Consider the following 27,272-nt stretch of genomic DNA (forward strand, 5'->3'; position numbering starts at 1 on the left):
AAAAGAAAGTAATAAAGTGGAGTTAAAACTACAACTGTGCATGATAATTGCATATAACGAGATTAAAAACTCACATATAACAGTTGTGCAAGATAAAACTCAAACATAAATGTTGAAAGACGAAAAAGCTTAATATTTGTCAATAATATTAAGGGCCAATTCTTCTGGTCGGTTGAAAAGCACTTTTACATAAAAAGTGCTTTTTGGTGAAAAGGAATGAAGAACACACTTTATTTGGGGTCAGGTTTCTAGCTTATGGGAAGTACTTTTCTGCAAATGAAAAAGCAGAAATTTTCTGCTTCTCCAGCCAAAAAGCAGACATTTTGTGTCACATAATTGAGAAAAATACTTTCCAGCCAAAAAGCAGACATTTTGTGTCACATAATTGAGAAAAATACTTTCTCATATATATATTATTTTACTTTAAATATATTCATATATGTATATATTATTTTACTTTAAATTGTAAATGCTATTGTAAAATTTTTAGTATTTATATTTGATATATAAATATTATCCTTTTTAAAACTTCAATCCAAATATATGTAATATTTTAATTTGTTAGGTTTATGTTTTTTATGTTATGTTTACATATAATATGAGTTATATATTCAAATACGCTTTAAAATAAAATAATACAAATGTGTTAAAAAACATTAATTAAAAATAAAAAATAATTTTTATAATAATACAATTGTGTCAATATCTAATTACAAATATTTAATTATTATATTTAAATACTTAAATATAGTTTATATATTCTAATTGAATTTAATAAATAATTAATATTAATTACTTAGAAACATTTAAAATTAATATTATATATTAAAATATTAACAATAAGTTATAATAATTTTTTTTATATTTTTGCTAAAATATCATAATATTAACTAATTTGAACATTATTTAAATACATATTTGTTACTTTATAATATCATGTCTAAAATAGACATTTTATTATTTAAAAGCACTTTTTAATAGCAATGCCAAACACTCAAAATTTTCAAAAGCACTTATCAAAAGTACTTTTTTCCGGCACTTCTCAAAAACACTTTTTAAAAACAATGAAGAACTCGTCCTAAGTTCTCTATATAAATGATGGTCGTTTTTGATGGGTTAGATGATGGTTGACTTTACCATGTCGACACTTTTAATTAAGGGGTAATTAATAAAATTTTAATTGGGATTATTGGAATGGGGAGTACGTGGTGCCACTGATTACAATATATTTTATTATGTTAATGAATCCCGATGATATGCGTGGGGATGATAGCCACACATGTTTGCAATTGGTATTGGTGATAACATTAAAAAAAAAAACCCTGTAATTTTAGATATTATTTAATACGATGCATTTAGTACTACGTTGTAGATTAAGAATAATTATTTTTATAAATAAAATTATATTATTTTAGGGATAAATATTAAAAATTATATATAAATTTCAATTTAATATGTAATAGTATACGCAAATTTTAATTTTGTGCTATTTATACATGAAATTTTAATTTAATTTAAATTTCACAAATCATTGACAATATTATAAAAATTAATATAATCTTACTATTAAATTAATTCAATATGAAAATAAATGCACGCATTTATTTATTTAAATGTGTACAGTTAAATTAAAATAAAAAATTTATGTATATATATAAACTTTAATTTAATTTATATATATATAATTATACATTGACTCAAAATTCGGTATAAATTTGATGTTTATCAGGAAATTAAAACATTTACCAAGTCCGTAAGGTTAATAGCTTTACAAGCATGAAGTCATGCAGGCCCAAGCACGTTAGCGAGCTGAGTCCAACTCGGACAAGACTCGGCTAAAATATTAATGCAAGAACGTTGTATAAGCCCAAACATGTTTTTTCTTATAATTTTATTTAACAATATTGAGAAAATTGAGTAATAACTAAATGGTCTAATTAATAAATTTCGTCCCTCAACATTATAAAGCTAAAAATTTAGTTCATTTATTTAAATTTGTTACAATTTAATGTTTATAATTTCTGAAAACTAAAAAATTAATCCAAACATTGGTAAATACATAAACTTAAATTTCGATTCTTCTATTGACTTTTTGAACGTAAGTTGCCAAATTATTCATTTTTCTTGACTTATTATATATAATTATCGAATTACTGATTTCAATAGGTAAAAATATTTCATAAGTCCCTATATTTTTCATAAATTTAAATTTAGTTTTTATATTTTTATTTTTATGAATTTAGTCTCTCTATCTTTTAGATTTAAAAATTCAAGTTCAATTATTAACATTGTTAAATTCAAGTTCATAACAACACTATTTTTTTAGTTACATAATTACCAGTTGAGTATTCTTTTTTATTTTGAAATGTGTCACCAACAAATTTAACAAAAAAATTAATGGTGTTAATAATTGGATCTGAATTTTAAAATATAAAAAGTAAAAGAACTAAATTTTTAGAAATAAAAGTGTAGGAAGTAAATTTTGAATTTGTGAAGAGTATAAGGAGTTATATCAGATTTTAATTATTTTAATATAGAGTTGATTTGACATATTATTTAAATGGACTAATTTTTAAACTTTCAATAAAACATAGGATTAAATGGAAAAGATTAATTTTTTTAAATTTTATAAAATGGGAGGATGAAATTTAAGCGCCAACTTTAACCGCTATTTTGACAAGTAAAGCGCGAAATCATATCGGATTTTCTCTCTCTCTTTTTTCTAACTGACCTTAGATAGAATTATATTATTATTATAATTATTAGTTAATTAAATTTTCAATAACATTAAAAGAAGAAGAAGAAAAAAAATCTCAGAAATCGACGACAAGATGCCGAAGAAGATGAGCGTATATAGCAAAGCCGAGGCGGCTCGTGCGCGGAAGTGCGCCACTGAAGCCAATCGGGAGGAGCTGGAAGTTTATTTCCCTACTTGTGGATTGAGGAGGTTCATAGTACTTGGTGTGGAAGAACTGCCGATTAAGTCGCAAAGATAAGATAGATCTTTCGGAAGGTTTACATTTCCCTACTTGTGGATTGAGGAAGATTGTTACATGATATGCATGTGTGACTAAAAAAATTACTTTAGGCTTGCTTTTGAACTCTCTACTGCACGCTATTTAAAGTTTTGAAGGCAATATAATGCCATTAGACAGATTGTTATTGCTTATTAACGTGAAAGTCTACTAGCCCTGGGATGAAGATAATGGCTTTTGCAGAGAATGTTGTTTCAATGACCGTAAAGGGTCTGAGGAAGCTTGCTTACTGCAATTTCGATGCAGTAAGTTGATGAAATGTGTTCATCTTGAAGTGTAGGGATTATATCCTCTTTCATCTATTTAATCTTCTGAGTGTCTTTTGGTTAAATGCTGAACATCATAAAAGCATGTTGGCATGGGCTTATTTGAAGATGCTTTACTTTGAAATACCATTTGGTTCTGTCAGTTAGAGAATATGGTGCTCATCGAACGCCATTGTTTCAGTAGGCTAAGTCCAATTGTGGTTGAATGACCCTCGTTATTTCTTAATGTGCAGTGACTGCTTTCTTTTAATGACGATTCCATGTTGATGGGTAATTTCTTACTTGTGACTGGTGGAAAAGTGGGCACGGGTTCCTCTTTTAACTTCTAGGGATGAACTGAACAACAAGGCTCCTTCCATCAGCAAATTGATGTTCTCATGATGTGACATTCAACAATTCAGTGGATTTTTATATGATGCAATAACTCTTGTTTTATGGTACTAGAAATCCGCTCTTCTTTATGATATAATTGACTGATGCTCTGGTCAGGTGGTAAGATATAATAATTGTTTTAAACATGCAACTGTCTTCAAAATTTCAGCTAATCTTGTGACTTCTAGTCAAGCATAATTGCTGGAAGGAATATTGTTCATTGTTCATATTGTGATTTCTTGTACAGGAGGGGAAGCCCCAAAGGGATTCTAAGCAGATCAAACCCTAAATCTGACCTTATAGTTTAAGCCCACAGGTAAGTTTGTTTTGAGTTGGATTAACTTGATAAAAGTCAATTCGGATTTTAAAATTTTGTGTCATTTTCGTTTGGATCAATTTTCAATTCATGTTGTTGAGGGTTTTGAGTGTTTCCAATTTGAGTTGTTTTAAGTTTTGAGTTTAATCATTTAGATTTCTAGTTTTTCGAATTGTGTCATTACAAATTCAAATCAAGTTCTAGTTATTATAAGTTTGGATTTATTTTGATAGGTAGCCTTGAGTTTAGTTAGTTGATTTTTTTAATATTAATTAAATTAAGATTACTATTAATTAAATCGAAGTGGTATTCAAGTTAAATCCTCTATAATTTTGAGTTAATTTTATTGATTTATTAGTATAATTTTGAGTTAATTTTATTGATTTATTAGTATAAAATCAAATTTGATTGGATTTGAATTTATATTCATCATGTCGGGTTTCATATTTGGGTCAAATTGGATGAGGCAATTGCCTCTTCATTTGAAACTAGTCTAGTTCTATATTCCTCAGCCAAAAGAAAAAAAAAAACTAATAAAACAATTTTGGCGGACAAAATCAAAGACACCAAATATTATTTTCCTGACCCACAAGGCCCAAAAACCACAAAAAAAAAAATCAAAATGGATGGCGTTTCTTATCCCAAAATCTCCCATCCTCAAGATTACACTCACTGTGGACCATGCTTATGCCACTTCACATTTCCTTCTCCAACTCTCCAAACTCACTTCCCTTCCACCAGTCTCTCAAACATGGAAACTCTCCTCTTAAACCAAACTCTATGCCGTCTCGACCTTTCACCTAAACCAAAACGCCCACTGTGTATTGCTCCTCAGATCTTCCACTTCAAACCCAACAAAAGCTTTGCCCTCTTTGCTGTCCAAAACCAAGAAAGGGACTTCCAAGAAACAGGGAACACACTCCAAGCGGACGTCAGCGATGAATCCTATGGTGAAGTCAGTAAAATCATCGGCAGCAGAGCAGTCCCCGGCGGGAAAGCCATGGAGTATTTAATAGAATGGAAAGATGGTCACGCTCCTTCATGGGTTCCACAAGATTTTATAGCTAAAGATGTGGTGGCGGAATACGAAACCCCATGGTGGACAGCGGCCAAAAAAGCCGACGACAAGGCGTTGGCTGAATTTTTAGCAGTGGAGGATGATTGGCGCGACGTGGATGCTGTAGACCCAGATGGTAGAACAGCTCTTCTGTTCGTATCCGGTCTTGGGTCAGAACCGTGTGTTAAGGTCTTAGCTGACGCCGGAGCTGATATTAACCACCGTGATAACGCCGGTGGGTTAACAGCTCTTCATATGGCAGCCGGGTATATAAAACCCGGTGTAGCTAAACTGTTGTTGGATTTCGGGGCGGATCCCGAAATCGAAGACGACAGAGGTTTAACACCTTTAGCTTTAGCTAAAGAGATTCTAAAAGTAACACCGAAAGGAAATCCAATGCAGTTCGCTAGAAGATTGGGGCTTGAAAGTGTGACAAAAACATTAGAGGAATCGATATTTGAATACGCTGAGGTTGAAGAAATAATGGAGAAGAGAGGGAAAGGTGAGAACTTGGAGTACTTGGTGAAATGGAAAGATGGTGGTGATAATGAATGGGTTAAAGCTAAGTTTGTGGCGGAGGATTTGGTGGCGGATTTCGAGGCGGGGTTGGAGTACGCGGTGGCGGAAGGGGTGGTGGGGAAGAGGATGGGGGATGATGGGAAGAATGAGTATTTGGTTAAATGGATTGATATGGAACAACCTACATGGGAGCCTGAGGAGAATGTGGATCCTGAATTGATAAAGGAATTTGATGATGCAAGTCAAGGGAATGGTGGGGTTGTGAAGAACAATGGGGAATCAAGTGATGTTTCATGAAAATTTCTCATCATATAGTGTTTATATAGCATTTTTGTGTTTGTAATTTTTGTTTTTGTCAATGAGGAGGTTTATTATGTGTTGATTGGAAGTGTAAAAGTTAAAAACTTTGATCACTTGAGCTTAAAATGATTAATTGCATTAGTTCTTACCAAAAAATGGTGACAACATTTGAAATATTATAATTTGGTCTAGCATCACGAATGATAAAATTAAAGTTTAAATCTTCAACTCTGGGCTGTTAGTAAGTGTTATTTTGTACATCCTTCTTTGATCATGATGTAGTTTACATCCTGTGTTCTTATTGTATCGATGGTTTATATTTGACGAGTTTAAGAGAAGAAAGTAATATTTATATAATCGGTACGTGTCAAATATAAATTCTCTTTATATTTAAAATTTAATTTGATTTATGTTTTGATTTTCGGTTTCATTTTGTAGAATTGCGATGTGCTTGTACTATATACGAGTTTTGTTCAAATTATTTTTGATTTTGTCCAATTATTTTTGATTCTTTATATGTTGTGTTGTATTGGTTTGATTTTACATTATAATTGTTTGAATGTATATTTGTATTTATAAACATACTTATTGGGAGGGTTTGACTTTTTTGAATAAGTTTTTGAAGTGTCATCTATTGGGCAGCTAGTCAGGCCCTCGATAATGTTAGGTATTGTTTTACGGTGGAGATTTTGTCCCACGTATTTTGTTGAGAGCTAGTTAAGATTCAGAAATTTTTAGGAGAACCAGAATTGAATTTAATTTAATTTTTTGTGCGGTGAAAGTATAATTTTATCTTGTATTCACTTATGATTTCATCATTTAAATAGAATTTTTTTATTTTTAGGGAGTTTAAAATGTAATTTTACTACATAATAACTTCTAATTTTATCATTTATTAGGGACAAAAATAATTTTTCCATTTGAGGGGCCAAAGCTCTTGCTTGTCCCTCTAAATTCGCTCTTAAAGCTATCATGTATTAAAAGACTTGATTTACAGTATTATGAACATCTCGATTGATGAAGATATAATTTATAAGATCTATAAAATAAATGTTAATATTGTACATAATAATAATAGTTATATAAATTATTTAACCTACACACGAAAGAAAAAGACTCGAACTATCAACTTAAAACTTACACTTGTAATTATGGTACCACTTGTGTTACGTGGTCCATATCTAAACTCAAGATGGCTTTTGGAGAAACAAAATGACTTACTAAATAGAAGAGGTTTTAGATTGTGCGAGGTTGGCGGTTGTGAAAAATGGGTGATGGGTTGACTCGTCGAATTAATTGCTCAGGTTAATAAGTCTTAAAGCTCTTAGTTACCATTCTTTTTTATTGGCTTTATTGGACACTATGATGGTGAAGATATTTTTGTTTTCGTCTCTAGAGTTTTAAGAAAGGTGACTCATGGTTAATGATTTTTAAATTAGATTGATAGTTAAATCAGTCGTAATTTATTGGTTTGATCTTCGATCAGTTAGATTGATTCAATTAAATGATTTTAAAAATTTAATTTAATGTCCGATTCAATTAATTTTTTATTTAATTTAATTTATCGATTCTGATTCTTAAATCCTACTGTTCAAAGCTTCTATTTAGATGAATATCTAATTAATTTTCGATTTCATCAATCCAATCAACTTACCCTATCCGATTAAAGAAGATTGTTAATGTGTTTGCGGTTTCTTTGGTTTTGTACCCTTTATTTGTTTGATTGTTTGGTTGTCTTTCCATGACTTAAGAATGCCCGTTATTTGATTAAAAAAATTAATAATATTTTCCATTTTTTCTCATTATTTCCATTTTTAAAGAGAAATATTATAGAAAAGAAAAACAGAGACAGAAATGGAACTATTCCTGTACGTCTCGTGACTCGAGAAACAATTTAGAAACTCGAAAAACCTCAATAACACAAACAAGGCAACAATTCCTTCACTCTTCTCTTCCCCTTTTTGCTCAGCAAAAAAAAGAAAAAGTCCCAAACTTGATTTCAAAACCCATAAACTTCAATCTTACTGTTGATCTTAGAGCATTAAACCCACAAAAATGCATGCAAAAACTGATTCAGAAGCGACGAGTATCGACACTTCATGGCCACCAAGGTCACCACCACGAAGGCCGGTTTACTATGTTCAGAGTCCTTCAAACCACGACGTTGAGAAAATGTCGTATGGGTCGAGCCCAACTGGTTCACCAACTCACCAGTATTACCATTGCTCCCCTATTCACCATTCCAGGGAGTCTTCCACGTCGAGATTCTCGGCTTCTCTTAAGAACCCGAGGAGTCTTTCGGGTTGGAAGCATGTCAAGGTTGGTCACGGCGGCGATGATGTGGAAGACGACGACGACGATGGTGGTGAAATGGACGGTCGTGATGAATGCAAAGCTAATAACTTCAGGCTTTATATTTGTCTTGTTTTGTTGTTTTCCTTGCTGTTTACGGTTTTCTCTTTGATCTTGTGGGGTGCTAGTAAGAGTTACAAGCCTAAAATCTTCATTAAGGTCAGTGTTTTTTTCCTCTCCGCAAATTTGGTTCTTTTGCGTCTCAGTTGCGAGTCAACTCAGTGACTCATTTCACGAGTCCCCAAACCCCCTTTTTTAATATAGTATTGTTAATTGTGTAAATTATGATGTGTGCAGCACATTGTGTTCGAGAGCATCTATTACCAGGCAGGAAATGATCAATCAGGGGTGCCAACTGATATGATTTCACTGAATTCAACGGTTCTGATTTCATATAGAAATCCAGCTACTTTCTATGCCGTCCATGTTGCCTCTACTCCATGGGAGCTTCACCATTTTCAGCTCAAAATTGCCTCTGGACAGGTTCCTGTATAACCTTTTTTTTTGCCTTTTGTTTTCTGGTCTTTGTTTCATGGTTTCAATTAGTAGTAAAAAATATGGGTTAAAAATGGAGCATTTGGTGTTAGCTGTTAGCACTTAGCAGCCTAGGGAAGTGGGAAAGCTTTAGTATGGGAAAATACTACACCTAACATAGTTCAATGGGGGTCCCCCACAAATGAAACCTGAAAGTGAAACCTTATGATTATATAGCCGTTTGCTTTGCAAGCTTTATCAATGTGCCTTTTGGTACAAGACATTAGTATGTTGTTTGCTGTTTAGCTGTCTTTTTTTCCGGGATTGGGGACAGAACATAGTTCAAAACTTAGCCTCTGGTATACCTATGCAAGAATGTTACAAAGTTTTAAAAACTGAGGGTCTTGCCACTTGTAAGGCTTGATTAAAAGATTTTTGGTTTGGCTAATGGCTACTGTATTGGTGTTTATATATACTCAGGGTGTATTTGGCTTTAGCATAGTTTTTGGCTGTCCTAAAGCATTTTTTGACAGCAAAAGCGATGTTAATAAAAACTTTTTTTCCATTAAACTGGTCGGCAATGTTGTCAAGGGTGCAAGGCGTATTATAGGTGCTAGAACCTTTTATTGCCTCTGGTGCAAGGTGCAAAAAGGCACTAGCCTGAGGTAAAGCGCAATAGGTATGTATGAGTTTTTGCAAGTCTGTGTGTATATGTAATATATAAATCTTAAGAGATATTACTAAACTCTAAAGTTTGGTCTAGTTTATCTACAAAACATTCAATGTTTTTATTGGTCGATATGCATGATTTCTTATGGTCAATGTCTGTTATTGAACTCTCAATGTTGAGAGTTGGGAGTCTGATATGATCCCTTTCTTACTAGTCAAGGTGTATAAAATGAAAATGAAAAATATTAAAGGGAAATTCAATCAAGTGGGCTTTCTTTATGCCTATCGCCTTACAAAAAAGCATGCCTATGTGCAGGCCTTGACAACACTTCTGGTTGGTAGATACTTTTCAATAATGCTTTTCAATTGTATTTTCCGAAAGCACTTTTCAATAGCAACAACAATGCTAAACTAGCGCTCGATTTTCTTTCTTTTTACCCAATTGGATTGTCATCGAAGATGAAAAGTTGGTTTTTTCATTGCAAAAGAAAAAGATGCATGGTGTTGAACATAATGGTTTGTGTTTATCTGATATAAGCTCTGCTATTCAATATATGAAATAGATGAAGAAGTTTACACAATCAAGGAAAAGTGGGAGGAAAGTGGTGACAATTGTGAAAGGGTATCAAGTTCCATTATATGGTGGGATACCTGTTCTTGCAAACACAGGAGAGCACAAAGAAAGCATAGCAGTGCCACTGAACCTGACATTTGTAATGAGGTCAGGGGGTTACATTTTGGGCAGATTGGTGAAGACCAAGTTTTACGGGAAAATCAGATGCATTGTTACTCTCAAGGGAAATAAGCTTGGGAAGCCCCTTAATTTGACAGATTCATGTATTTATCAGTGAATTCTCTCCTCTTTTCTTTATAGTTTTAGGGTATCTGATATGACTGATCTTGATTTATTAACATAGTTTACTTTTTGGAACCTTCATTTCCCAATGGTTGAAATCTGAGTTAGTGTTCATTGATGGTTTGAGATTTGGTGGTGGAATATGTTTAGTAAGCTCCATTTTTTCTGCAAGTTGATATTTTCAGGTTTTTCATGGTTGCCGGACATGTTGGATTGGAAATTAGTTGGGGTACTGGTACGGAAGAGGGATTAGATCGGTTGAACTGCCAATCGAGAACTGGTAAAATGTTTTTGGGCTAAAATTCTTGGCCTAAATTGGAAAAAACCCAACCCTAAACCATTAACCAACCGGCCGAAATGCAACCCAACTTCCAAAAAAATGAATGGAAAATGAAAAACCTTAAACCTGCAAACAGATTGTGAACCGGTAAAATGTTTTTGGGTCAAAATTCTTGGCCCAAACGGGCAAAGTTTCTCAACTCTAAGCCACCAACTAATTGGGCCAGATGCAGCCTAAATTCAAAAAAATGAATAAAAAAAATACTCAATGGGTAAAAACATTTTTTTAATAATTTCATTTTTTTATCTGATTCTTTTTGATATAATATTTCCTAAACATTAAATAGGAAGATAATGAGCTTCAGCATGTTCGAATTTGCATTCTCTTGTACTAACAACAATAATCATGCCAATCGAGCTTAGACTTAATCAACATGAATAAAAGCAACATTAAATTCACTAGTCAATCCAATTTTTTTTAAAAAAAAAACTAGATGATTAAAACCCCTCCTTAAATCTACTAAAATATTATTGTTATTTAAATGTATTCATGTTTATTTAAATTTTTTTCTGAACATTTAAGACTTTTTTTTTCGATTTTTCTCCGTTTTTCCTTTTTTTTTTTTCAATTAAAATCTGATCGGCTCTTGACTACTTCTGATTTTTTCTATATATTATGGACAAAACATTCAATTGCTTTATTAGTTAATAATTACCGAGGATCGAAGAAGCTAACTTCAACACCTGTATCAATAATAACATAAATCCCAGCTGCCACTAAAACCCCACTTAGAGCCATCCCTAAGAGACCCAACACCCAATTTAGGCACCAAATTGGTGTAAAAGCCTTAGGTTTTTTAACCTTAAGCCACATGAAACATGGATAAGCTAAGGTGACTGGTAATGCTATGCCACCAACTAGACCAGCCAAGCTTGCTAAGAATGGGATTGCCACCGCCACGAAGAAGCATCCGTACCCGAACATTGCTCGAAGAATTGCTCGGAACCACCATGGCAATGCCTTCTTCTTCTTTTTAACATATACGGATTCCATGTCGTCGAAAGTTGGCATGCCGTAGATTTGGAATGAGCTTAGCGCGTTGATTATGACGAATAAACTTGTTAGTCCTAGGATGAATTGGGAGGTGTCTTTGCCATGGAATACAAACAAGGCTGTTAGCATGCCCCCGTTTTCCGGAATCTGTTCAATGATGAATAAACGTTTTAAAATTGATTGCATGAAGAAATCCGAAATTAAATTCGAAGATATATAGTACCCTTTGACCATAAGCCCAATAGCCTCCGATTGCAAGAGGGAATAAGCACATTGCAACGAGTGCGTACGCAATCTTGACTCCCTTCCACATCGAGACTGACGAGGGATGTTTCTCGTCGGACGGCATTGTTGCCTGCAAAAGAAACAACATCTGCTTAAAAAATTTGGCCAATTTTAATTGCTAATTTAATCATATTTTTCATATGTGAAGTTACTTGGATCTCAAGTATGAGATTGTGGCCTCTGAAAGCAAAAGAAACGATCCCAAATGTGTTGAAAACATCGAAAATGCGAGTGACTTCGGTGCTTCCTCGTACTGGATTGTACGATACACCTTCTGTTCTTCCCTCAATAACTGAGACAACCCAAATCAGGGTACAGTACCCGAAAGCTGTGATGGCTCCGATTAGTGACACCCCGGCTATCGAGTTCAAGTTAGGCAGCTGAGATAGAAGGACCGCAGCTGAAGTGAATATCAAGAACCATTCCACGATGGTTGGTGGCTGAGCGGTGCACGTTCCGCCACATATGACATCGAAGAACATCTTACAAGTTTGGCCCCCGATGATGATCAAGGCCACGCATGTTCCTCCCGATAGGTACATGATGGGAAATAGAGCCAACCATTTTGCTAACTTCTCACCTAAGACATTCATGGATTACAACTCGCATTAACTCGAATCCAAATACTTAATTCATGTCATTTAACTCGATCTTGTTTCATATGGTTTCATTACCGAACGTTGCACTGCAAAGCTGCATGTATCGACTGTAACGCATCCCAGTTTCGGTAGATTCGTGGAGTTGCACCAGTAAGTATAGGGTGTAAAGCTGCCATATGAAGGCTAAAGTCAAGGTTATGATTCCCCAAGTCCTGTAAAAGAATTGTGACTACTTACCACCCAAGAAATGCGAAAAATCGAAACAGAAGTGCCATTGATTAGTGAAAAGTGATTACTTACCACCCAAGAATCGTGAAAGCAACAGGGAGCACGAGGGCTTGAATACCGATCCCAGAACAAAGAGTATGAAATGCAGCGTAATATGCATTCCCATTTCTTGACTCGGTGATCGGAAGCCAAGCATCGTGAGGATCGAGCCTAGTAAGCTGTAGAGCCCTCCTAATTGGACTCCCCAAAGGGGTAACAAACCTTGGAGTACTTATTCTAGGTGTTTTATTTGCAGGCTGTATATGATCATCCGAGGCAAGAAGTGGTGATCGAGAAAGAGAAGGAGAGTGAAACTGTGAATGGGGGGCCGATATAGGCGGTGTCGTTGCCACAGAAACCGCCTTGTTGGAACCTATTTCATTAACACCACCCATTTTTGTATACTATGTATGCACTTGAAAACATTTTGCCTATATATATATGTAGAGAGAGAGACCTTTGGGTGAAATGCATGGATTGTGCCTCGTGGTTTGGTCTTAAAGCTTTGAATAAAACATAATTTAATATTTGGTAACGGGGACAAGTTGATGTTAGAAATAGGGTATTAAAAATGACTTGAAATTGTATTTAAAGCAAGCATTAAAAAAGACAGTGGCAGCTAACCAGAACAACTTGGTCTTGTAATTGATTGATCTTTTTATCCTTTGTGTTTCTTTTTTGGGATTTGACTTGGAATTTTGTGGTTAATGAAAGAATAACTAGCTTTGTTCTGTGGCTTGGCTACTCTCACCAACCAATATTACATACATACATACATGCAAGGCAATTCCATATGAAAATGGTGTAATAAACGCAGCATATTGGGTATAATGAGTATACCCAAGAATCAAATACAAAGAGTCAAACTCTTGCAAATAAAGAAGTCAACAGAGCAAGGTAAAAAAGAACCTAATATCTTAGAGCAACTTATATTCCCATGGTCAAGAAATTTGCTTCTATCATCATGAGTTTCACACTAAGTGGAGTTTCATGTTTATGCATTAGTTTGACTTTGAACATTATTATATTGTTTATATTTATATAATTTCTTTGAAAATGCTAATTGCATATCTATTTTAATCACATGTGAAAGAATTACTAGAAAGTCATGGGAATTTGGTTGGTGATAATCCAAGTCATAGAGAAAAAAAAGGGTTTGAACCTAATTCCTCAATATCATAAATAACAAAGCATATTATATTATAAAGGTCTAATTATGGTTTTAGTCCATCTACTATGTTGGATTTTTAAATTTAATCCCTCTATTTTAATTTGGTAGAGTTTGTTCTCTTTATTTTTATAATATTATTATTAGGTCCAGTTAATTGATAATACGGTTAGTTGCTATCATTAAAGTGATGGCACTGATTTGTAAAATTATTATTGGTTAAACATGATATTAGATTTCCACATAACCTTGACTATATGATATAATAACAATAACAACAATTCACGTCATCACTTTAACAACAATTTGCATGTTATCAATTTGAACCTACTAATAATATCATAGAAGTAGAAATACCAAATTATGCCAAATTAAAGTAAAAAGATTAAATTCTAAATTTCAGTAGAATAGAGGGACTAAAACCACAATTACATCCAAAGTCCAAGAGAAACTAACAGTACTGATTTAACAATTTGGGTACTCTCTCGTATTGTCACATGGCTTTGGCTACCTAAAATCTGTATTGAGAACTACATGGAAGAGATTGTTTCTATTCATGAAGACATGAAATAAATCTCATCTAAACAAGATCCTAAATATCTGTTGAAATCTGTGGTGAACTGATCACGAGTCAATAATACTGGACCTTATTGTTGCTAAGCTACTTGGATGATATATTACAATGTATTTATGCACTTATATATATGCTCCACCTTGTTGGGTTAACCATCCAATAAAAGCAAACATGCTCACCTTGCTGATTACACCACATATCTGCCTATCACATGCCTTTGTTTCCAGTGGATACCTGCATTGTACTATTCAACATCTTCGTCAGTACAGAAAGTATGACAATCTGCTGTTAGTAATCACTTGGAGCCGTTAACAGATTATGATAATAGATATCTGAAAGCATAACAGACTGGAAATAAAGACATCTCAAACTCCTGTTTAAGAATTGTATATAACCCATCAATCCAGGGTTCAGTAAATTAGAACCACATTTTTTTCTTATTAGGTTATATATTTAGAACATGTGGGGTACTACAGGCACTCCACTTTGCATACATGCCCAACTGGAAAGCTCTTAAATAATCAATCACGATTTATAACCACATGGTTTTGCTTCCTTTGAGTTTCTTCATTGGAAGGACTTCCCTTGGGACGTTTGTGTTTGTATATATACTCATCTAATCCCCATTTTCATCATTGCAGCACAAAAAAAGCTATTCAGTTTCCTAAGATCCATTAGATTCTCTTCCTTCTTTTGTCCTACCAAACATTCTCCCTTGTTTTAGGAAAACAAACAAGATGATCAGTGCAAGGAAGCTTATTAAACTGGCAAGGAAATGGCAGAAAATGGCAGCAATTAAGAGAAAAAGAATCACATTCTCTACCACAGCATCAATGGTGGAGAAGGGTCACTTTGTGGTATATAGCGCTGATGAGAAGCGCTTTATGCTTCCATTGGAATATCTGAAGAACGAAATGGTGATGGAGTTGTTCACCTTGGCAGAAGAAGAGTTTGGAATTCCAAGCAATGGACACCTGATTTTTCCCTTTGATTCAACCTTCATGGAATATACTATTGGATTGATCAAAAGGAAAGCAAGTAAAGAAGTGGAGAAAGCATTGATTATGTCTATAGTTAATGACCGTTGCTCATCATCATCATTGAATCTCTATCAGCAAGAAACAAGGGAACAGCTACCAATAAGGAGTTTCTAAAGCCAAATTTTGTTCAGTTTTGTAAACGATAACAGTTAACACCATTGTACATTAACATATATAATGAGAAAACTCACGATTTTTATTTCATATTTAGTTGTCTGCTTCCATGGCAGTTGCTCTTTTACCTGCACTACTACATGAACAACACAATCCTACATATTCCTACGTGACTGCTGCACCGAATCCTTTTCTGAGAAAACATAAGACCCAAATTCACCTTGGTGGATATGGATGAAGCAACTAATGAAATTTTAAAACTGGGTTTCAATTGGATAAGAGCCTAGGAATCTTCCAGATTCTAGGCCGACAGGCAAAATGCCACCACCCCAAAGTCTTGTTTCGTTACCACTCATTTATATTTCAATGGACGTAAGTCACATGCTGTTGCATAGAGATTAACGACACAATAAAAAATGCTTACAACTTAGTTTTTTGCTTCTCTTGTGCTTTATAAATAACCCCATCAATTACTTTCCATCCCAAAGCAGTGTTACGTCACCGAGGAGTACGAACCGAAGCATGGGCGCTGCCGATTGGCATATCCCAGCAAGAAAGCAACAAGGGCGAGAAAATTACAAGGCTGCAACTTTATAATTAGCAAATATTAGTTGGTTGATTATTGTTTATGTTATGCCACTGGAAGTAAAATTTTGAATTATTTTATTGCTGTCCTGCACACCTCGTTACATAGTTTTGACCATGACTTTGGCCTCACCTAGGATATAGTTTATCAAACAAAGTGATATGCCTCTTTCTTATCACTTGTTTTATACCCATGAGAAATATTTGTAGTAATTATTTAACTCTAAACGAGTACTGCTGAACGCAAACTGTCATTTTTAGAATTAAAAAAGGAAGAGCATAACCTTCCAAATTTCCCTTTAGTAAGTATTGATATTCGTCTTAGCTTTCATCTGAAGAATCATAGTTAGTTAAGTAGGAAACAACCACACATTGTGACGCAGAAGGATTGTTCCCTCTTGACATTCAAACTCCATGTGCTAATAGCAAAGTGAAACTAACAGTACAGATCAACAATTTGGGCACTCTCTCGTACTGTCACATGGTTTTTCCTCCTAAAATCTATGTTGAGAACTACAAGAAAGAGATTGTTTCTCCACAGGGAGACATGAAATAAATCTCATCTAAACAAGACCCTAAATATCTGTGGTGATCTGATCATGAGTCAATAATGCTGGACCTTATTGTTGCTAAGCTACTTGGATGATATATTACAATGTATTTATGCACTTATATATGCCCCACCTTGTTGGCTTAATCATCCAATAAAAGCAAACATGCTCACCTTGCAGATTACGCCTCATATCTGCCTATCACATGTCTTTGTTTCCAATGGATACCAGCATTGTACTAATTAATTAAGGGGACTGTCTCTCACCTTGTGATTATATATACATCCCATTTCCATTGCCTCATATTCAGCATAACAACAGCATTCAGAAATTCAGTGTTTCAATACCTAAATCTTCCCTCTTTTTCCTATCATCCCAGAGTCTCTCCTATTAACCTTAGAGTAAACAAGATGGTCAGTGCTAAGAAGCTTATCCAGTTAGCAAGAAAATGGCAAAGAATGGCTGCAATCAAGAGAAAAAGGATCACATTACCTACAGCCACCTTGGATACTGACACAAACTGTAGCAGCACATCCACAGTGGCTGAGAAGGGCCACTTTGTTGTATACAGTGTGGATCAGAAGCGCTTTGTGCTTCCTTTGGAATATCTCAAGAATGAAATAGTCATGGAACTATTCAACTTGGCAGAAGAAGAGTTTGGTGTACCAGGCAATGGACTTCTCATGTTGCCATGTGATGCAACCTTTATGGAATATGTAATAGCTTTGATAAAAAAGAAACCAAGTAAAGAGGTGGAGAAAGCATTGATCCTGTCGGTAGCGAGTAGTCGTTGCTCGTCATCAAATCTTTCTCAGCATGAAACGAGCCAACAGTTGCCAATATGGAGCTTCTGAAGCAAAATTTCTTTTTCTTTTCGCATCTTATAATTGATCCACACCTTTGTAGATTAAAGTATACAATGGAAAACATCAGAATTTTTGTTTCTCTACAACATTACGTCAACAATTTCATTCCAAACTAAACAGTTATACCCAAATATATATTCAAATTGGTCTCTGTAAATATAATAAAAGGATAACACTCTAACGAGTTCTTCATTAGCCCTTTCTATATTTCCTGTTGATGGTAAGTCTTATTTTCAAACAAACCAGCACTACAAAAACACTTGTAATTATATATACCATTGTGTTACAGAAGGGGTGCAAACCAAAAATGTACAGGAACTCAAATGATCTGCCATGTATGATAGTATTACTTGTTTTCTAAACCGGTGATAATTGAACTCCCATTTTACTCACCATAGAACCCGCTTCTAATGCTTTTCTTGGTGACATATGAATGTAACAGTAGATTATGATATGAGATATTTGAAAGCATAACAGCCTGGAAATAAGGACATTTTACACTAAGTAGAGTCATTTGAGGGCAACTCCAGTTTCATACTTGCATAACCCATCAAGCCAGGGTTCACTAAACTAGAACCACAAAGGTAATATTATCCAGGACATGTAGGGTACTGCAATGCTTGGTCTTGCAGATGCCACAATTTATAACCACATGGGTTTTGCTTCCCATGAGTCCCTACATTGAGTTCCTTAATACAAAGCACTTCCTTTGGGTCATTTTTGTGTCTAACCGATTACAGTATTTTATTAAGTAAGAGCAGCTGAAGTAGATTGAAGTTAAATGCCACCATATTTGACCTCACAATTCAAAACCTTCAAAGTAAACCTGAAGGTCAGGACCACTGCTGTTTGCAATCTTTTCAAGCCATCAACAGACAAAACAATGTGAAGTAGATTTCTATATGATATATCTAAAAACATAACAGCCTGGAGATAAAGACATTTCAATCTAAGTATAGTCCTTTTGGGGGGGGGGGCAAATCCTGTTCTAGAAATCATAAAAACCCATCAATCCAAATCTCCTTGTTATGTAATATATCCAGAACATATGGGTCACCGGAGCACTTCCATTACCTTCCAGACATGCCCAACTGGCTACTTTCCAAGTGTTGGATCATAATTTCCAACTACATGGTTTTGCCCCTTACATCTAATTGATTCATTAAAACCATTGCTTTTGGAAATTTTGTGCATCTATATATATATGTATTCACCCACTTTCAAATGTCATAAGTGCAGCACAAGAAAAGCTTTTCAGTTCTCTAACATCTTTTATATTCTCTTCCTTCTCTTGTCCTACTAAATATTCTCCCTTTTTTTAAGAAAGCAAACAAAATGATCAGTGCAAGGAAGCTTATTAAACTGGCAAGGAAATGGCAAAAATTGGCAGCAATTAGGAGAAAAAGGATCACATTCTCGAGCACATCGTCAATGGTGGAGAAGGGTCACTTTGTTGTGTATAGCGCAGATGAGAAGCGCTTTATGCTTCCTTTGGAATATCTGAAGAACGAAATGGTGATGGAGTTGTTCAACTTGGCAGAAGAAGAGTTTGGAATTCCAAGCGATGGGCACCTCATATTGCCCTTTGATTCAACCTTCATGGAATATGCAATTGGATTGATCAAAAGGAAAGCAAGTAAAGAAGTGGAGAAAGCATTGACCGTGTCTATAGTTAATGGCCGTTGCTCATCATCATCGAACCTCTATCAGCAAGAAACAAGCCAACAGTTACCAATATGGAGTTTCTGAAGCCATTTTTTTTTCAGTTTTGTAAACTCTAATACCAATTTTGTACATTAAGCTATACAATGAGAAAGCTCCCAATTTTTGTTTCATTTTTAGCTGTCTACTTCCATGGCAATTGTTCTTTTTAACTTCACTACGACATGAACAACACTATCCAATAACCTCAAGGCGACTAATGAGTATTTGGATTGTTTGGGCCTTTACTGCGAACACAGAAGACCCAATCCACCCTGGTGGGTATAGATATGGGCCTGGAAGTCATCCAGATTCTAAACCATGCCTGCAAAAATATCCTTTCCATGCTTCACAGTGAATCAGATTAATTTAATCCGTCGACTTTCCCATGGAACCTAGCATGAATTTTAGCCCTTTTGGTCAAAAGCCTATGCTTCTTAATACTTTAAACTATTTTGGGTGGCTAACTGCAGTTCCTTCGAATCCAAAACTTTGACCATTATTTATGGTTTTCTTTATTAATAAACAGTAAGTGCCTGGTTATACATTTATTTCAAGGGAAGTAATCACATGCTGTTGCATAGAGATTCACGACACAAGAAAAAAAAAGGCTTACAACTTAACGAGTTCTTTGTTTCTGTTGTGCTTTATAAATACCCCATCAATTCCTTCACTTCAGCACAAAAAAAAATACCCTTACTCTCTTCTGATTCATACAATTTCCATCCATTAGCCACAAAACAAACAAGTATGGTTAGCACAAAGATTTTTATCAGAATGGCAAGAAAGTGGAAGAAATTGTCTGTCATTGGGAGAAGGAGAATTACTTCATCACTTGTTGATAATGGGCATTTTGTTATTTACACAATTGATCAAAAGCGATTTGTGATACCCTTGGCTTATCTAAGAAACAACATTTTCATGGAGCTCTTGAAGATGTCTGAAGAGGAGTTTGGATTGCCAAGCGATGGGCCGATAATATTTCCTTGTGATTCAGTTGCCATGAATTACATTGTCTCATTACTACGAAGGAGTTTAGCTAAGGATTTGGAGAAAGCTGTGCTGAACTCTGTTGCAAGCTATCGTTGTTCATCAAATACTTGTTACTTCCATCAAGCACATACAGATCAACAGTCACTTGTTTCTGGATTCCGAGGAAATTATTTTTTGTTATTGTAAATGCTTTATTATTTATGCTATAAGATCTTGTAAATGATGAAAACCACAGTTTATAAAATGCAATAGCCATTTTTTAAGGTTTATCTTCACTAGTTACCACACTATATTTCCCCATGTTGTTGGCAAAATTTGATGCTCTCCAGGGTTCAAAGCTATAGTACATGAAAAGCCAGTGGTTTAACTTCACCTATGCTTAATGATGAATAGGTAGAACATAAACAACTCTCGTAGAGACAGAAAAAAGCTAAGAGACAAAGCCATTTACTTCATTGAATATACTTGAGAGGTTCCTCTGTTATAGGGACTTGATCAAATTAGCCTCCCTACTATTAAATGAATTCATTTAGTCTCTAAATTATTAAAATAATCAAATAAGGCCAAATTGAAATATAATTAACATTTAGTGTATAAAAATGTCATTTACTCTTTCACAATGTTAGTATATTTAACGTTTTTATGATTCTATAAACAAAATTTGAACCATTTAATAATAAAGGGACTAATTTGATCCAATCCCTATAATATAGCCACCTCCTAAATACTTTAACCCATTAACTTGCCAATGTTCTATGACTCTCCTCTTTAATTTGTATCTCCCTATTCTCATCATGGCTGCTAGAATGGGTTTCCATCAAGGCTGTAGTAGCTATGTTGCTCGGACTCTTTATTTTTCTTAAAGAAAAATTAACCTATCCCTATGTCCGACTCATATGAGGGTATAATTCCACAATATAACCAACTTTGATAGGGACAGGATAAAGTAATGCATTTTATCAACCATGCTTAGCAAGTAACAGTGCTAATTCCAAAATGTAACCAACTCTGATAAGGAACCTTCGAATGCTTTTTCCCCCTTGTTCCACATGTCCTTTTGTTGTTCAATATCTTCATCTAACTATTACAAGCTAGCATTGAATATGCCACCACAACAAAGCACATGGTTTTATCCGCAGGCTTTGGACTGCATCAAGGTACAGCATCAAGGCATGAATTCCGTACTCTTTACAATACTTTATAGGATATTATAAAGTTCGTTATCTTCAAAATTTCACTCTTGGAATTCCCTAATTGGTCATAACTAGCATCGAAAGAATCTCATGCAGAGTTGCAAACGCAAATTCCAATAGGAAGTGATTACAAGCTTCGGCATTGAAATACACACAGCACAAGGAAAGCATCGCAAGGAATTATAGTTCTTCAGGAGTGACTACTTCGAATACGAATTGACCTTCTTTTCATTTTCTTGCTTTAATATTTCCATCCACAACACATACACTAAGTAAGCACGATTACTACAAGGAAGCTTATTGGAGTGGCTGGAAAATGGCAGAAGATAGCAACCGTTGGAAGGAAAAGAATTACCTCAGCAAGGACTAATAGAAAGGTGGCTTCTGGTGCTGTAAATCATTATGAAAAATCATCAGTGGTTGTTAAAGGATGCTTTGTTATCTTCACAACGGATAAGAGGCACTTCGTGATTCCCTTGGCGTTTCTTAGCAACTGCATTTTCCGTGAACTCTTCAAAATGTCTGAAGAGGAGTTCGTACTGCCAAGTGATGGACCTATAACATTGCCATGTGATTCAGTTTTCATGAACTACATTATCTCCATTGTGAAACGAGGATTATCCAAGGATTTGGAGAGAGCAGTGGTCAATTCCATTTCTACATATTGTTTCTCGTCAGATACTAATTTCAATCAAGGACATGAAGATACACAGTCACTTGTTTTTGGATTCTGAGTGATTTGGCTATGAATCTTGTAAAGAACTCTGATATACAAAAACATCTTTTCCTGGGTGTAAATTAGTCAGTATCATATTGTATTGCCAAAAGATGGTTCATTTTAAAATCATTCTAATTTTGCAAGTTGCAATTGACATTGTTGAGAACTAATTTTCACCATATCTTTACTCGTTTTCTGTATATAATGTTATGAAATCTCCTATTTCTGTTGCACATCATTACTCATTTTCCATATATAATCTTTATTTAACCAACAAGAGAGAATATGTCAAAGTAATCGCGAAGCAGCGATACGTCACTGAGGAGTACAAACTGAAAGATGGATACTGCAAATTCGCACATCTCAGCAAAGCAACAAGGACGAGAAAAGTACAATTCCCTGACCTTGTAATGAGCAAAATTAGTTGGTGGATCCTGGTTTATGGCCATCGGAAGTAAAATTTAGAATATCTTATTCTTTTTCTGCACTCTCGGTTATAAAGTTTTGACCAAGATTTTGGACTCACCAAAGACATAGTCTATCAAACAATGTAGTCTGCCCTTGTCTTATCACTTGTTTTTATACCAACAAGAACATCATTTTAGGTACATATTTAACTCTGAACAAGTACTACCGAACTCAAACTCTGTCATTTTCAGAACAAAAAAAAAAGGGGTTCATAACCTTCCAAATTTCCATATAGAAATTACTGATTTTCCTCTTAGTCTATATCTGAATAATCATAGTTAGTTAAATAGGAGTCTGTCTTCCAAAAATCTGTCTTTGCCTATAATGAATCACATGTTGGGTCCAGTAGTCATTGTTCTACTACCAAATATGTACAGAACAAGGATGACCCAGTCTGCCTACTTTTGCCAACTATCTTATTTTTATTTGGTTATCAATTTTTCTCAACTTCTATGGTGTATAAAGATTGTTGGATGTTAGATTAGAACATGATAAGTTCAACAGATGCTGCTGTCTAACAAAGTAAACATCCCCATCTCACAAAAAGTACCTCTCCATCTCACAACTTTCAATTGCATGGCTTTGTTTCTCTTGTCCCCGTAAAGAAGTGACTGGATGGTCATGATATAAATATAATCTGAACAAGATCATAAATGCGCCTGGTGAAATTTGTGATCAACTGACCATGAGCCAATACTACTGGACCTAATTTATATATAAAGATGTGTGCATGTACTTCTTTAAGTGCTCCACCTTGTTGATCTAATCATCCAATAAAAGCAAACATGCCCACCTAGCAGATTACACCTCATATCTGCCTACCACATGTCTTTGTTTCCAATAGATACCAGAATTGTACTAATTGATTAAAGGGACTGTCTCTCACCTTGTGATTATATATACATCCCATTTCCATTGCCTCATATCCAGCATAACAACTGCATTCAGAAATTCAGAGTTTCAATACCTAAATCTTCCCTCTTTTTCTTCTCATCTCAGAATCTCTCCCACTGACCTTAAGAGTAAAGCAAGATGGTCAGTGCTAAGAAGCTTGTCCAGTTAGCAAGAAAATGGCAAAAAATGGTTGCAATCCGGAGAAAAAGGATCACACTACCAAGAGCCACCTTGGATACTGACACAAACAGTTGCAGCACATCGACAACGGTTGTGAAAGGTCATTTTGTTGTATACAGTGCGGATCAGAAGCGCTTTGTGCTTCCTTTGGAATATCTAAAGAATGAAATAGTCATGGAACTATTTAACTTGGCTGAAGAAGAGTTTGGTGTACCAGGCAATGGACTTCTAATCTTGCCTTGTGATGCACCCTTCCTGGAATATGTAATAGATTTGATCAAAAGGAAACCAAGTAAAGATATAGAGAAAGCATTGATCCTGTCGGTAGCCAGTAGTCGTTGCTCATCATCAAATCATTATCAGCATGAAACGAGCCAGCAGTTGCCAATATGGAGCTTCTGAAGCAAAGTTTCTTTTTCTTTTCACATCTTGTAATTGATCTACACCCTTGTAGATTAAAATATACAATGAAAAACATCAGAATTTTTGTTTATCTTCAATATTACATCAACAACTTCATTCCAAACTAAACAGTTTTACCGCAAATATATAATCAAAATTGGTATCTATATTTCCCGCTGATGGTTAGTTTTATTTTCAAACCAGCATGCCACGGATCCTTGAAATTATATGGTTGTATTACAGGAGAGTGCCCCAAATAATATATAGGAACTCAAATTATCTGCCATATTACAATAGTTTTATTTTACTCACCATAGAAGCTGCTTTCTAATACATTTTTATACATTTTGATGAGCTTAGAAGACAGAAAGTGAAAAAGGCAGGGAAACAAATTATGGGTTGTTACTTTGTTTATGAGTAACCTTGTTCAAGAAGTGGTGAAAATAAGATATCTCAGTCAGAAAGTGGATACTCTTTTCTTTTCAGCCTAAATACTTGCAATATTTATCATCCGGTTAAAGCAGCTGGAGTTTTACAGGCAGGAAAGGATTAAGATGTAAAGTTATGCTAATTGAGCAGGGTATACCACACACATATGCTTTGGAGCATATGATCTGCGCATTGAACTAAAATGATACCATACCCAAACCCACAATTCAAAATATTTATCAATACAGAAAGTATGACAATATGCTGTTAGAAAATGTTGGAGCCATTAGCAGACAAATGAATGTGAAATTAGATTATGATATGAGATATCCGAAAGCATAACAGCCTGGAAATAAAGACATTTTACACTAAGTAGAGTCATTTGGGGTCAACCCCTGTTTCAGACTTGTACAATCCATCAATCCAGGGTTCAGTAAACTAGAACCACAATTTCTTGTTGTTAGGTAATATATCCAGAACATATTGTGGGGTACTACAATGCCTGCTCTTGCACTTGCAATGCCACGAATTATAGCCACATGGTTTTGCTTCTATAGAGTCCCTACATTGAGTTGTTTCATTCAAAGGACTTCCTTTGGGATGCCTGTTTGTGTGTATATATATTCATCCAATCCCCGTTTCCATCAGCTCAGCACAACAAAAGCTTTTCAGTTTCCTAAGATCTTTACATTCACTTCCTCCTCTTGTCCTACTTAATATTCTCTCTCATTTTACAGAAGCAAACAAGATGATCAGTGCAAAGAAACTCATCAAGTTGGCAAGGAAATGGCAAAAAATTGCGGCCATTAAGAGAAAAAGAATCACCTTCTCAAGAACTAGTGGTGATGTTGTTGACACAACCAGTTGCAGCACATCATCAGAGGTCAAGAAAGGTCACTTTGTGGTATATAGTGCAGATGAGAAGCGGTTTGTGCTTCCATTGGAATATCTGAAGAACAAAATAGTAATGGAGCTGTTCAACTTGGCAGAAGAGTTTGGTCTATCAGGCAATGGGGTTCTCATCTTGCCTTGTGATGCAACCTTTATGGAATATGTAATTGCTTTGGTCAAAAGGAATCCAAGTAAAGCTGTGGAGCAAGCACTGATCCTTTCTATAGCCAGTGATCATTGCATATCTTCATATCTTTATCAAGAAGAAACAAGCCAACAGTTACTAATATGCAGCTTCTGAAGCAAAACCATTGTTTTCTCATCTTGTAATTCACCCACACCATTGTAGATTACAGTATATAATGCAAAGATTCAGAATTTTTGTTTCAAATGTTTAGTTTCTTGAATCTAATATTAGTTACAATTTCATACAAATAAAGACTTTGAACAAGCAGTTTTGGCCTATCATTCAAAACCTCTTATCATGTCAAACAAAACTATAATCAAACACTTTCAACCCCCAAAAGAAAACTATATAAAAGATTCAAATTGAAATCCTTCTCTTTTATCCTTGATCAGGCCTTTCCTTTTTCCTCGTGAATTAGTCTTATTCTCAAGCAAGACCCAAACCCTTGAAAAAAATCAAACAAATGAAAGCCGAAGTGATTCAGCTCCCAAATTGGCTTGGACTCATCTCATCTAGTCATCTTTGGAATTGGACAGATAGTTTGGAATTTCATTTTTCCTTCCTGAGATCATATAGTTAATTTGGAACAAAAGGATTAAAAATAATGAGTTGTTTTAAGACTGAGTATAACTATACAAAATATTAAAGAAGAAGAGCACACCAGATAATTAAAGAAGAAGAGCACACCAGATAACATATAGGACCTGAACACATTTATCTGCCATGTTAATCACTGTTGAAGTTGGCCTGCATGCAGACAAGGAGCAGACCATGCAGCCCGAGCCATGCAGTTGCAGCTGAAATTCAAGCTGCTGTTTCATTTTGTTACTTTCAAATGATGTTCTGTAACTTAGTTAGATTATAACTAAGTTGTTAGTGTACTTGATGTAATTAGGTGAAGTTTGAGCTGATAAATCAGCTTTTCAAAGTGTACAAGCAATGTTTATCAAGTTACAATGTTATTAGTGGGGTTAGGTAATGTTTAGGTGACATTTTTGATGAAGTTGGTTCAGCATGCAGCAAACTCGACAACATGCAGGCCATGAAGACCAAGTCATGCAGGAGCTGTTGGAACGAGCTGAACTGTTCCTATTTTGTTCATCTTGTAATCTTAAGTTAATGTAATGTACTTTAGTTCATTTAGAACTATGTTAGGTTTATGATTGATGTAATTTTGATGACAATTGAGCTGTTAAGTCAGCTTTGTTTAAGTGTGCAAGCTTAGTTTTTCAAGTTACAATGTATTAGTGGTAGTAGGTGATGATTAGGTATCATTATGCAGATTTTGACAAGCAAATTGCTTGGTTTATGTATTGGCATTATGCCATTGTTCAACCTATGAATGAAGTTCAGTTTGTTCATCAACTTTTCTCTCATTTTTCTTAGCTTTTCTTCCTTCCTCTTGCTCGAATTCTCTTGTTTGCTCAGCAAGTCACGAGACTTGCTCAACAAGTCTGCACTGAATCTGTTAGTTCAGTTACAGCACCAACAATTGGTATCTAGAGCCTATTTCTTAAGGGATCTGTTACACAAATCCATGGCTTCATCAAGCTTTTCACCAGCTGCACCTCAAGTCTTCAATGGAGAAGGCTATCACATATGGGTGGTCAAAATGAAG

At 34.8% G+C, this 27,272-nt stretch overlaps 10 protein-coding genes across 10 annotated transcripts; 9 read left to right on the forward strand and 1 right to left on the reverse strand.

The window, feature by feature from the left end:
• Window positions 1-2,788: 2,788 nt before the first annotated feature.
• Window positions 2,789-5,945, forward strand: LOC107908634 (signal recognition particle 43 kDa protein, chloroplastic). Its single transcript, XM_016835860.2, has one exon. The coding sequence runs from the start codon at window positions 4,612-4,614 to the stop codon at window positions 5,860-5,862; it is 1,251 nt and encodes a 416-aa protein (XP_016691349.2). The 5' UTR covers window positions 2,789-4,611; the 3' UTR covers window positions 5,863-5,945.
• A 1,703-nt stretch (window positions 5,946-7,648) lies between these two features.
• Window positions 7,649-10,291, forward strand: LOC107908633 (uncharacterized). Its single transcript, XM_016835859.2, has 3 exons — window positions 7,649-8,376; window positions 8,515-8,700; window positions 9,924-10,291. The coding sequence occupies exons 1-3, from the start codon at window positions 7,921-7,923 to the stop codon at window positions 10,209-10,211; spliced, it is 930 nt and encodes a 309-aa protein (XP_016691348.1). The 5' UTR covers window positions 7,649-7,920; the 3' UTR covers window positions 10,212-10,291.
• Window positions 10,292-11,155: 864 nt separating this feature from the next.
• On the reverse strand, window positions 11,156-13,252 carry LOC107908154 (lysine histidine transporter-like 8). The gene is made up of 5 exons (XM_016835409.2): window positions 12,734-13,252; window positions 12,509-12,645; window positions 11,987-12,414; window positions 11,773-11,904; window positions 11,156-11,696 (listed from the first exon to the last, which is right to left on the reverse strand). The coding sequence occupies exons 1-5, from the start codon at window positions 13,093-13,095 to the stop codon at window positions 11,208-11,210; spliced, it is 1,548 nt and encodes a 515-aa protein (XP_016690898.1). The 5' UTR covers window positions 13,096-13,252; the 3' UTR covers window positions 11,156-11,207.
• A 1,680-nt stretch (window positions 13,253-14,932) lies between these two features.
• Window positions 14,933-15,686, forward strand: LOC107908153 (auxin-responsive protein SAUR67). The gene has a single exon (XM_016835408.2). It carries the CDS (start codon window positions 15,180-15,182, stop codon window positions 15,594-15,596), a length of 417 nt encoding a protein of 138 aa, XP_016690897.1. The 5' UTR covers window positions 14,933-15,179; the 3' UTR covers window positions 15,597-15,686.
• An 852-nt stretch (window positions 15,687-16,538) lies between these two features.
• Window positions 16,539-17,681, forward strand: LOC107908630 (auxin-responsive protein SAUR62). The gene has a single exon (XM_016835857.2). It carries the CDS (start codon window positions 17,143-17,145, stop codon window positions 17,584-17,586), a length of 444 nt encoding a protein of 147 aa, XP_016691346.1. The 5' UTR covers window positions 16,539-17,142; the 3' UTR covers window positions 17,587-17,681.
• A 978-nt stretch (window positions 17,682-18,659) lies between these two features.
• Window positions 18,660-19,433, forward strand: LOC107908632 (auxin-responsive protein SAUR67-like). The gene has a single exon (XM_016835858.2). It carries the CDS (start codon window positions 18,934-18,936, stop codon window positions 19,345-19,347), a length of 414 nt encoding a protein of 137 aa, XP_016691347.1. The 5' UTR covers window positions 18,660-18,933; the 3' UTR covers window positions 19,348-19,433.
• A 447-nt stretch (window positions 19,434-19,880) lies between these two features.
• Window positions 19,881-20,529, forward strand: LOC107908152 (auxin-responsive protein SAUR68). The gene has a single exon (XM_016835407.2). The coding sequence runs from the start codon at window positions 20,050-20,052 to the stop codon at window positions 20,476-20,478; it is 429 nt and encodes a 142-aa protein (XP_016690896.1). The 5' UTR covers window positions 19,881-20,049; the 3' UTR covers window positions 20,479-20,529.
• An 866-nt stretch (window positions 20,530-21,395) lies between these two features.
• On the forward strand, window positions 21,396-22,219 carry LOC107907674 (auxin-responsive protein SAUR68). The gene is made up of 2 exons (XM_016835008.1): window positions 21,396-21,449; window positions 21,809-22,219. Exons 1-2 carry the CDS (start codon window positions 21,396-21,398, stop codon window positions 22,217-22,219), a joined length of 465 nt encoding a protein of 154 aa, XP_016690497.1.
• A 1,298-nt stretch (window positions 22,220-23,517) lies between these two features.
• Window positions 23,518-24,238, forward strand: LOC107908150 (auxin-responsive protein SAUR63). The gene has a single exon (XM_016835406.2). It carries the CDS (start codon window positions 23,704-23,706, stop codon window positions 24,145-24,147), a length of 444 nt encoding a protein of 147 aa, XP_016690895.1. The 5' UTR covers window positions 23,518-23,703; the 3' UTR covers window positions 24,148-24,238.
• Window positions 24,239-25,204: 966 nt separating this feature from the next.
• LOC107908149 (auxin-responsive protein SAUR67) lies at window positions 25,205-25,866 on the forward strand. The gene has a single exon (XM_016835405.2). The coding sequence runs from the start codon at window positions 25,325-25,327 to the stop codon at window positions 25,766-25,768; it is 444 nt and encodes a 147-aa protein (XP_016690894.2). The 5' UTR covers window positions 25,205-25,324; the 3' UTR covers window positions 25,769-25,866.
• Window positions 25,867-27,272: the final 1,406 nt, after the last annotated feature.

The sequence above is a fragment of the Gossypium hirsutum genome, chromosome D02, assembly GCF_007990345.1.
Source record: "Gossypium hirsutum isolate 1008001.06 chromosome D02, Gossypium_hirsutum_v2.1, whole genome shotgun sequence".
Taxonomy (NCBI): domain Eukaryota; kingdom Viridiplantae; phylum Streptophyta; class Magnoliopsida; order Malvales; family Malvaceae; genus Gossypium; species Gossypium hirsutum.

Bases quoted from the DNA above. Each gene is read 5' to 3' on its own strand.
- LOC107908632 (XM_016835858.2), top strand. From the start codon at position 18,934: ATGATCAGTGCAAGGAAGCTTATTAAACTGGCAAGGAAATGGCAAAAA.
- LOC107908149 (XM_016835405.2), top strand. From the start codon at position 25,325: ATGATCAGTGCAAAGAAACTCATCAAGTTGGCAAGGAAATGGCAAAAA.
- LOC107908630 (XM_016835857.2), top strand. From the start codon at position 17,143: ATGGTCAGTGCTAAGAAGCTTATCCAGTTAGCAAGAAAATGGCAAAGA.
- LOC107908153 (XM_016835408.2), top strand. From the start codon at position 15,180: ATGATCAGTGCAAGGAAGCTTATTAAACTGGCAAGGAAATGGCAGAAA.
- LOC107908634 (XM_016835860.2), top strand. From the start codon at position 4,612: ATGGATGGCGTTTCTTATCCCAAAATCTCCCATCCTCAAGATTACACT.
- LOC107908633 (XM_016835859.2), top strand. From the start codon at position 7,921: ATGCATGCAAAAACTGATTCAGAAGCGACGAGTATCGACACTTCATGG. The intron at 8,377-8,514 runs GTCAGTGTTTTT...TGATGTGTGCAG, and splicing joins AGCCTAAAATCTTCATTAAG to CACATTGTGTTCGAGAGCAT. The intron at 8,701-9,923 runs GTTCCTGTATAA...TATATGAAATAG, and splicing joins TCAAAATTGCCTCTGGACAG to ATGAAGAAGTTTACACAATC.
- LOC107908154 (XM_016835409.2), bottom strand. From the start codon at position 13,095: ATGGGTGGTGTTAATGAAATAGGTTCCAACAAGGCGGTTTCTGTGGCA. The intron at 12,415-12,508 runs GTAATGAAACCA...TGAATGTCTTAG, and splicing joins GCTTTGCAGTGCAACGTTCG to GTGAGAAGTTAGCAAAATGG. The intron at 11,697-11,772 runs GTACTATATATC...ATCATTGAACAG, and splicing joins ATTGGGCTTATGGTCAAAGG to ATTCCGGAAAACGGGGGCAT.
- LOC107908152 (XM_016835407.2), top strand. From the start codon at position 20,050: ATGGTTAGCACAAAGATTTTTATCAGAATGGCAAGAAAGTGGAAGAAA.
- LOC107907674 (XM_016835008.1), top strand. From the start codon at position 21,396: ATGCCACCACAACAAAGCACATGGTTTTATCCGCAGGCTTTGGACTGC. The intron at 21,450-21,808 runs GTACAGCATCAA...GGAAAATGGCAG, and splicing joins AGGCTTTGGACTGCATCAAG to AAGATAGCAACCGTTGGAAG.
- LOC107908150 (XM_016835406.2), top strand. From the start codon at position 23,704: ATGGTCAGTGCTAAGAAGCTTGTCCAGTTAGCAAGAAAATGGCAAAAA.